The sequence below is a fragment of the Oncorhynchus mykiss genome, chromosome 13 (genome assembly GCF_057628025.1).
Source record: "Oncorhynchus mykiss isolate SJ-2025 chromosome 13, ASM5762802v1, whole genome shotgun sequence".
Classification (NCBI taxonomy): Eukaryota; Metazoa; Chordata; class Actinopteri; order Salmoniformes; family Salmonidae; genus Oncorhynchus; species Oncorhynchus mykiss.
The window spans coordinates 82,488,871-82,499,444 of record NC_143034.1 but is presented as its reverse complement, the minus strand read 5'-3'; the positions used below and the strand labels follow the sequence as shown (position 1 = coordinate 82,499,444).

Genomic DNA, 10,574 nt, shown 5'->3' with positions numbered 1-10,574 from the left:
CTGGTCATCCCTACTGCCTCTGATCTGGAGGACTCACTAAACAGAGAACATCCCTGATCATCCCTACTGTCTCTTATCTGGTGGACTCACTAAACAGAGAACATCCCTGGTCATCCCTACTGCCTCTGATCTGGAGGACTCACTAAACAGAGAACATCCCTGGTCATCCCTACTGCCTCTGATCTGGAGGACTCACTAAACACAAATGCTTTGTTTGTAAATGATGCCTGAGTTTTAGAATGCGCCCCTGGCTATACGTAATTATTATCTTTTTAAACAACCTTTGCCGTCTGGTTTGCTTAATATAAGGAATTTTGAATGATTTATACGTTTACTTCTGATACTTATGTATACTTAAAACCAAATCCTTTTAAAAAAACTTTTACTCAAGTAATATTTTACTGGTGTGACTTTCCCTTTCACTTTCAGTCACCTTCTATTACGGTATCTTTACTCATCTATGATTGGGTCACGTTCTATTACGGTATCTTTACTCATCTATGATTGGGTCACGTTCTATTACATGAGAGTAGAGCTTACCCCCTGGAGCTATGGACCTCCAGGCTTGTAGGCCCTTACTCACCACCCGCGGTTCCGGCGACATCATGTCTACTAACTGAATGGCCATATCATTGTGTCTCCTAACTGAATGGCCATATCATTGTGTCTCCTAACTGAATGGCCATATCATTATGTCTACTAACTGAATGGCCATATCATTGTGTCTACTAACTGAATGGCCATATCATTGTGTCTCCTAACTGAATGGCCATATCATTATGTCTACTAACTGAATGGCCATATCATTGTGTCTCCTAACTGAATGGCCATATCATTATGTCTACTAACTGAATGGCCATATCATTGTGTCTCCTAACTGAATGGCCATATCATTGTGTCTACTAACTGAATGGCCATATCATTGTGTCTCCTAACTGAATGGCCATATCATTATGTCTACTAACTGAATGGCCATATCATTGTGTCTCCTAACTGAATGGCCATATCATTGTGTCTACTAACTGAATGGCCATATCATTGTGTCTCCTAACTGAATGGCCATATCATTGTGTCTCCTAACTGAATGGCCATATCATTATGTCTACTAACTGAATGGCCATATCATTGTGTCTCCTAACTGAATGGCCATATCATTGTGTCTACTAACTGAATGGCCATATCATTATGTCTACTAACTGAATGGCCATATCATTGTGTCTCCTAACTGAATGGCCATATCATTGTGTCTCCTAACTGAATGGCCATACCATTATGTCTACTAACTGAATGATCATATCATTATGATGTCTGCAGTAGCACAGTGATGTCTCCTAACTGAATGGCCATATCATTGTGTTGTCTTCTAACTGAATGGCCATATCATTATGATGTCTGCAGTAGCACAGTGATGTCTCCTAACTGAATGGCCATGTCATTGTGTTGTCTGCTAACTGAATGGCCATATCATTGTGTTGTCTGCTAACTGAATGGCCATATCATTATGATGTCTGCAGTAGCACAGTGATGTCCACTAACTGAATGGCCATATCATTGTGTTGTCTGCAGTAGCACAGTGATGTCTCCTAACTGAATGGCCATATCATTGTGTTGTCTGCAGTAGCACAGTGATGTCTCCTAACTGAATGGCCATATCATTGTGTTGTCTGCAGTAGCACAGTGATGTCTCCTAACTGAATGGCCATATCATTGTGTTGTCTGCTAACTGAATGGCCATATCATTGTGTTGTCTGCTAACTGAATGGCCATATCATTATGATGTCTGCAGTAGCACAGTGATGTCCACTAACTGAATGGCCATATCATTGTGTTGTCTGCAGTAGCACAGTGATGTCTCCTAACTGAATGGCCATATCATTGTGTTGTCTGCAGTAGCACAGTGATGTCTCCTAACTGAATGGCCATATCATTGTGTTGTCTGCAGTAGCACAGTGATGTCGATCTTGTTGATTGAGTTCCAAGTGTTTTTGTCCTGTACCTCCATACAATCCACCATTTAAATAGGACGGCGTTGGATGTTGTTGTTGGATGTTGTTGTTTTCTGTCGTTCGACGTGACGATAACAGCCTTGCCGTGGTTTTACTTGCGGTTGTCTGTTGTCCTCAGGGAGGGTTCTGGAAATACGTCACTTTCTGGGCTGCTTCTGATTTCACTTCACTATTTTAATACAGTGGAATAGTGGTCTTACCCAATCTGTAGTCTAGATTACTGAGAAAGACTGTGGTGGTATAAACGAGTGGGACTGCAACACACACACACACACTTTCTTAAGAAACTCAAATGACGGTTTGACAGCAGCTGTTACCAAGACAACCTGACGTTTATCTTCATAGGATAATAAAACATCCCCGGTAACATTCCCAGTAGTCTACTGAACGTGGCCCCGGTAACATTCCCAGTAGTCTACTGAACGTGGCCCGGGTAACATTCCCAGTAGTCTACTGAACGTGGCCCCGGTAACATTCCCAGTAGTCTACTGAACGTGGCCCCGGTAACATTCCCAGTAGTCTACTGAACGTGGCCCCGGTAACATTCCCAGTAGTCTACTGAACGTGGCCCCGGTAACATTCCCAGTAGTCTACTGAACGTGGCCCCGGTAACATTCCCAGTAGTCTACTGAACGTGGCCCCGGTAACATTCCCAGTAGTCTACTGAACGTGGCCCTGGTAACATTCCCAGTAGTCTACTGAACGTGGCCCCGGTAACATTCCCAGTAGTCTACTGAACGTGGCCCAGGTAGCATCCCCAGTAACCTACTGAACGTAGCCCAGGTAGCATCCCCAGTAACCTACTGAACGTAGCCCAGGTAGCATCCCCAGTAACCTACTGAACGTAGCCCAGGTAGCATCCCCAGTAACCTACTGAACGTGGCCCAGATTGCCCCGTCCATCCCATTAATTGGGCCACGTTTTTTTGCCAATTTTGTTACCGGACTTGAGGTTAAAACGCTCTAAATTACGAGGACGTGAGAAACGAGACGTTCAGAGTTATCAAATCAATACCGCGCTGATGTCATACAAGCAAAACAAACAAACACACCCGAGTCCAAATGTGCATCAATAATCATAAAAGTCCCGTCATTAAAAACAGTGTCACCGTTTATAATCACTATGTTAGACGTACAATGACTAGATGACACGGTGTCATACCCTGGGTTGTATTGACTAGATGACACGGAGTCATACCCTGGGTTGTTCCCGATCACAATAAGCACTGGTTTGTTGTATTGACTAGATGACACGGCGTCATACCCTGGGTTGTATTGACTAGATGACACGGTGTCATACCCTGGGTTGTATTGACTAGATGACACGGCGTCATACCCTGGGTTGTATTGACTAGATGACACGGTGTCATACCCTGGGTTGTATTGACTAGATGACACGGCGTCATACCCTGGGTTGTATTGACTAGATGACACGGTGTCATACCCTGGGTTGTATTGACTAGATTACACGGCGTCATACCCTGGGTTGTATTGACTAGATGACACGGAGTCATACCCTGGGTTGTATTGACTAGATGACACGGAGTCATACCCTGGGTTGTTCCCGATCACAATAAGCAGTGGTTTGTTGTATTGACTAGATGACACGGCGTCATACCCTGGGTTGTATTGACTAGATGACACGGTGTCATACCCTGGGTTGTATTGACTAGATGACACGGTGTCATACCCTGGGTTGTATTGACTAGATGACACGGTGTCATACCCTGGGTTGTATTGACTAGATGACACGGTGTCATACCCTGGGTTGTATTGACTAGATGACACGGCGTCATACCCTGGGTTGTATTGACTAGATGACACGGTGTCATACCCTGGGTTGTATTGACTAGATGACACGGCGTCATACCCTGGGTTGTATTGACTAGATGACACGGTGTCATACCCTGGGTTGTATTGACTAGATGACACGGCGTCATACCCTGGGTTGTATTGACTAGATGACACGGTGTCATACCCTGGGTTGTATTGACTAGATTACACTGCGTCATACCCTGGGTTGTATTGACTAGATGACACGGAGTCATACCCTGGGTTGTATTGACTAGATGACACGGAGTCATACCCTGGGTTGTTCCCGATCACAATAAGCAGTGGTTTGTTGTATTGACTAGATGACACGGCGTCATACCCTGGGTTGTATTGACTAGATGACACGGTGTCATACCCTGGGTTGTATTGACTAGATGACACGGTGTCATACCCTGGGTTGTATTGACTAGATGACACAGAGTCATACCCTGGGTTGTATTGACTAGATGACACGGAGTCATACCCTGGGTTGTATTGACTAGATGACACGGAGTCATACCCTGGGTTGTTCCCGATCACAATAAGCAGTGGTTTGTTGTATTGACTAGATGACACGGTGTCATACCCTGGGTTGTATTGACTAGATGACACGGTGTCATACCCTGGGTTGTATTGACTAGATGACACGGTGTCATACCCTGGGTTGTATTGACTAGATGACACGGCGTCATACCCTGGGTTGTTCCCGATCACAATAAGCAGTGGTTTGTTGTATAGACTAGATGACACGGTGTCATACCCTGGGTTGTATTGACTAGATGACACGGTGTCATACCCTGGGTTGTATTGACTAGATGACACGGTGTCATACCCTGGGTTGTTCCCGATCACAATAAGCAGTGGTTTGTTGTATAGACTAGATGACACGGTGTCATACCCTGGGTTGTATTGACTAGATGACACGGTGTCATACCCTGGGTTGTTCCCGATCACAATAAGCAGTGGTTTGTTGTATAGACTAGATGACACGGTGTCATACCCTGGGTTGTTCCCGATCACAATAAGCAGTGGTTTGTTGTATAGACTAGATGACACGGTGTCATACCCTGGGTTGTATTGACTAGATGACACGGTGTCATACCCTGGGTTGTATTGACTAGATGAGACGGTGTCATACCCTGGGTTGTATAGACTAGATGACACGGTGTCATACCCTGGGTTGTATTGACTAGATGACACGGCGTCATACCCTGGGTTGTTCCCGATCACAATAAGCAGTGGTTTGTTGTATTGACTAGATGACACGGTGTCATACCCTGGGTTGTATAGACTAGATGACACGGTGTCATACCCTGGGTTGTATAGACTAGATGACACGGTGTCATACCCTGGGTTGTTTCCGATCACAATAAGCAGTGGTTTGTTGTATAGACTAGATGACACAGTGTCATACCCTGGGTTGTATTGACTAGATGACACGGTGTCATACCCTGGGTTGTATTGACTAGATGACACGGTGTCATACCCTGGGTTGTATAGACTAGATGACACGGTGTCATACCCTGGGTTGTATAGACTAGATGACACGGTGTCATACCCTGGGTTGTATAGACTAGATGACACGGTGTCATACCCTGGGTTGTTTCCGATCACAATAAGCAGTGGTTTGTTGTATTGTGAAGGAAAATCCATTCTATAAGTACACAAAATGTACCATCTGCTTTCCCTGAATCGCTTTGTGAAAGCCTAACGCTAAAATCAGATTTAAAACATTAGCCAATAAAACACCTCTGGTTGTGATTGGGAGTCCCATAGGGCAGGGCGGTGCATAATTGGCCCAGAGTCGTCCGAGTTTGGCCCGGGGGTAGGCCCGTCAATGTAAAGATAATAATGATTTTCTTAACTGATTTGCTTAGTTAAATAAAAAATTCATTAAAAAAAAACCAAAATGCTTTCAAATCAAAAGCCCAATATCGTGATTTATAAAGGGTCTGTTTTGGGGATTGAGTTAAACAACAGTAATTGTGTGATGGAGGAGATGCAGGGTTGTGTTCCAAACAGAATCACCCCCCCAGTGTGCCTGCTCTAGTTCCTCAACTGCACTGCTAGGAGAGATTTTTTTTAAAGACCTTAAAAAAATACTTATTTGAGTCATAAAGTACATTGAAATGACTTTAGGTACTGTGTGTACACTTATTAAGAGAGTGGCCAATTGGGAGACAGTTTGGAGATTATGTACACTTATTAAGAGAGTGGCCAATTGGGAGACAGCAGTTAGTCCTCTCATTCAAAACCCTTGTCAGTTGTTTGTGTTGGTCTTGTGTTTCACCCCACATTTTCCAGGAATATTCGTATCACGTTACTGAATGTATCCAGAGTCTTGTTTTTTTTCTCCTCCAGATTTCATTGTCAACAATGTTTGGATTCAGTCTTGTGTCAGGTGAACGGTTGTGTCCTCACCTTTGGTCTAATCATTTCCCCATAATCTCCAAACTGTCCCCATAATCTCCAAACTGTCCCCATAATCTCCAAACGGTTCCCATAATCTCTAAACTGTCCCCATAATCTCCAAACGGTTCCCATAATCTCTAAACGGTTCCCATAATCTCTAAACTGTCCCCATAATCTCTAAACGGTCCCCATAATCTCTAAACTGTCCCCATAATCTCTAAACGGTCCCCATAATCTCTAAACTGTCCCCATAATCTCCAAACTGTCCCCATAATCTCCAAACTGTTCCCATAATCTCCATACTGTTCCCATAATCTCCAAACTGTTCCCATAATCTCCAAACTGTCCCCATAATCTCCAAACTGTTCCCATAATGCCCAAACTGTTCCCATAATCTCCAAACTGTTCCCATAATCTCCAAACTGTTCCCATAATCCCCAAACGGTTCTTTAAAAAATAATTATACTATGTTCATGCATCCCATGTTTCTTCTGTGAGAAACCTTCCAGTTTAGCCCCGTCTATAAAAGCCAATCCCCACCAGTGTAAAAGGTGACGGGATAGTTCACCCAGGACATGAGGGAGGACATTGACTTGCAAGGTTTTGGACAACAACAACATTTATTATTTAGAGACAGTGTCCAGGTAAAACAAACATAAAGCACGGATTACCGTCTCACTTGGTCCCAAGACTGTTTACAGGGTAAGGAAATCAAAATATCATTTCAGGTGAACTATCAATTAAAAAATAAAGTCAAGAGTTGTGATACTAAAGAGCTGTACACATATTGACAAACAGTCTCAGAGGAACAGAACTGGATCTAGGATCAGGTCCCATATTCACAAATAAGTCTCAGAGTAACAGAACTGGATCTAGGATCAGGTCCCATATTCACAAACAGTCTCAGAGTAACAGAACTGGATCTAGGATCAGGTCCCATATTCACAAACAGTCTCAGAGTAACAGAACTGGATCTAGGATCAGGTCCCATATTGACAAACAGTCTCAGAGTAACAGAACTGGATCTAGGATCAGGTCCCATATTCACAAACAGTCTCAGAGTAACAGAACTGGATCTAGGATCAGTTCCCATATTCACAAACAGTCTCAGAGTAACAGAACTGGATCTAGGATCAGGTCCCATATTGACAAACAGTCTCAGAGTAACTGAACAGAAATGGATCTAGGATCAGGTCCCATATTGACAAACAGGATCAGGTCCCATATTCACAAACAGTCTCAGAGGAACAGAACTGGATCTAGGATCAGGTCCCATATTCACACTCTCAGTAACAGTACACATTGTGAATGGGGGTCCTGACCTTACATCAGGTGTCCTACTCTGAGACACATTGTGAATAGGGGTCCTGACCTTACATCAGGTGTCCTACTCTGAGACACATTGTGAATGGGGGTCTTGATCAGCAGTCCTACTCTAAGACACATTGTGAATGGGGGTCCTGATCAGCAGTCCTACTCTGAGACACATTGTGAATGGGGGTCCTGATCAGCAGTCCTACTCTGAGACACATTGTGAATGGGGGTCCTGATCAGCAGTCCTACTCTGAGACACATTGTGAATGGGGGTCCTGATCAGCAGTCCTACTCTGAGACACATTGTGAATGGGGGTCCTGATCAGCAGTCCTACTCTGAGACACATTGTGAATAGGGGTCATGACCTTACATCAGGTGTCCTACTCTGAGACACGTTGTGAATGGGGGTCCTGATCAGCAGTCCTACTCTGAGACACGTTGTGAATAGGGGTCCTGATCAGCAGTCCTACTCTGAGACACATTGTGAATGGGGGTCCTGATCAGCAGTCCTACTCTGAGACACATTGTGAATGGGGGTCCTGATCAGCAGTCCTACTCTGAGACACATTGTGAATGGGGGTCCTGATCAGCAGTCCTACTCTGAGACACATTGTGAATAGGGGTCATGACCTTACATCAGGTGTCCTACTCTGAGACACGTTGTGAATGGGGGTCCTGATCAGCAGTCCTACTCTGAGACACGTTGTGAATAGGGGTCCTGATCAGCAGTCCTACTCTGAGACACATTGTGAATGGGGGTCCTGATCAGCAGTCCTACTCTGAGACACGTTGTGAATGGGGGTCCTGATCAGCAGTCCTACTCTGAGACACATTGTGAATGGGGGTCCTGATCAGCAGTCCTACTCTAAGACACATTGTGAATGGGGGTCCTGATCAGCAGTCCTACCCTGAGACACATTGTGAATGGGGGTCCTGATCAGCAGTCCTACTCTAAGACACATTGTGAATGGGGGTCCTGATCAGCAGTCCTACCCTGAGACACATTGTGAATGGGGGTCCTGATCAGCAGTCCTACTCTGAGACACATTGTGAATGGGGGTCCTGATCAGCAGTCCTACCCTGAGACACATTGTGAATGGGGGTCCTGATCAGCAGTCCTACCCTGAGACACATTGTGAATGGGGGTCCTGATCAGCAGTCCTACTCTGAGACACATTGTGAATGGGGGTCCTGATCAGCAGTCCTACTCTGAGACACATTGTGAATGGGAGGGGGGGGGGGGGGGGTCCTGACCTTACATCAGGTGTCCCACTCTGAGACACATTGTGAATGGGAGGGGGGGGGGGGTCCTGACCTTACATCAGGTGTCCCACTCTGAGACACATTGTGAATGGGAGGGGGGGGGGGTCCTGACCTTACATCAGGTGTCCCACTCTGAGACATGGGGGGAGGGGGGGTCCTGATCCTACATCAGTTCCTAAACCAGAGCATGTGATTTATTCATTCATCAGACAGTAGGGACCCTCGACATGTGATCCGTCCCTGGCATCCAGAGCAACATGGCGGCCTCCAGACTGGCTTCTAGCCAGCACTCTCCTGAGGTGTCACATGGGACAAGCAGTAGGCCTGGATACCTGGATACAACGTGAGGGAGGGAGGAGAGGGGGAAGGAGGGGGGGAGGGAGGGAGGAGAAGGGGGGGGGGAGGGAGGAGAGGGATAGTAGGAAAGGGGAAGGAGGGGGGAGGAGAGAGGGATGGGAGGGAGGGGGGTATAGTTGGAGAGGGAGGGAGGAGAGAGAGGAAGGAGAGGGAGGGAGGTGATGGGGAGGGAGAGAGAAAAGAGGACATATCAGATATGTGGTTTGATAATATGAAGGCGTTAGATGTATCACTAACGTCAAACTGCCGGAGCGACTTCCTCCTGGTTGAGCCCCCCCCCCCCCCCCCCCCCCAACTCGTGACCTCCTGTCTCACAAAACAAGACAGCACCTTTTCGAAGAGTCTTGGCCTGATCGCGCCACCCCCCCCGACTTGATTAAACCTAGATTTCATTTCCTGATATCAATGTTATAATTGTTCCTACTTCCTCTGGTACAGAATCTCTTCCTCTTTAACTCCGTTACAACACAAGTAAACAAATGTGCTGTGTCCCTGTCTGTCCCTGTCTGTGTCTCTGTCTGTCCCTGTCTGTGTCTCTGTCTGTCCCTGTCTGTGTCCCTGTCTGTCCCTGTCTGTGTCTCTGTCTGTCCATGTCTGTGTCCCTGTCTGTCCCTGTCTGTGTCCCTGTCTGTGTCTCTGTCTGTGTCCCTGTCTGTGTCCCTGTCTGTCCCTGTCTGTCCCTGTCTGTGTCCCTGTCTGTGTCCCTGTCTGTGTCTCTGTCTGTGTCCCTGTCTGTGTCCCTGTCTGTCCCTGTCTGTGTCCCTGTCTGTCCCCCTGTCTGTGTCCCTGTCTGTGTCCCTGTCTGTCCCTGTCTGTCCATGTCTGTGTCTCTGTCTGTCCCTGTCTGTGTCTCTGTCTGTGCCTGTCTGTGTCCCTGTCTGTCCCTGTCTGTGTCCCTGTCTGTGAACCTGTCTGTGTCCCTGTCTGTGTCCCTGTCTGTGTCCCTGTCTGTGTCCCTGTCTGTGTCTCTGTCTGTGTCCCTGTCTCTGTCCCTGTCTCTGTCCCTGTCTGTGTCCCTGTCTGTGTCCCTGTCTGTGTCCCTGTCTCTGTCTGCGTCTCTGTCTGTCCCTGTCTCTGTCTGTCTCTGTCTGTGTCCCTGTCTGTCCCTGTCTGTGTCCCTGTCTGTCCCTCTGTCTGTCCCTGTCTGTGTCTGTCTGTCCCTGTCTGTGTCTGTCTGTCCCTGTCTGTGTCCCTGTCTGTGTCTCTGTCTGTGTCTCTGTCTGTCCCTGTCTGTCCCTGTCTGTGTCCCTGTCTGTGTCCCTGTCTGTGTCCCTGTCTGTGTCCCTGTCTGTCCCTGTCTGTCCCTGTCTGTCCCTGTCTGTGTCTCTGTCTGTCCCTGTCTGTGTCTCTGTCTGTCCCTGTCTGTGTCTCTGTCTGTCCCTGTGTCCCTGTCTGTCCTTGTCTGTGTCT

The 10,574-nt window shown here is 46.6% G+C and overlaps 1 protein-coding gene across 1 annotated transcript in view; it reads right to left on the bottom strand.

Annotated features, from left to right (window-relative positions):
* Positions 1–6,830: 6,830 nt before the first annotated feature.
* nubp1 (nucleotide binding protein 1 (MinD homolog, E. coli)) overlaps positions 6,831–10,574 on the bottom strand; it is a 20,059-nt gene continuing 16,315 nt past the window's right edge. Inside the window, 1 exon segment of the mRNA XM_090194488.1 lies at positions 6,831–9,139. Within this exon segment, the coding sequence (XP_090050614.1) occupies positions 9,087–9,139 (53 nt within the window). The 3' untranslated portion in view covers positions 6,831–9,086.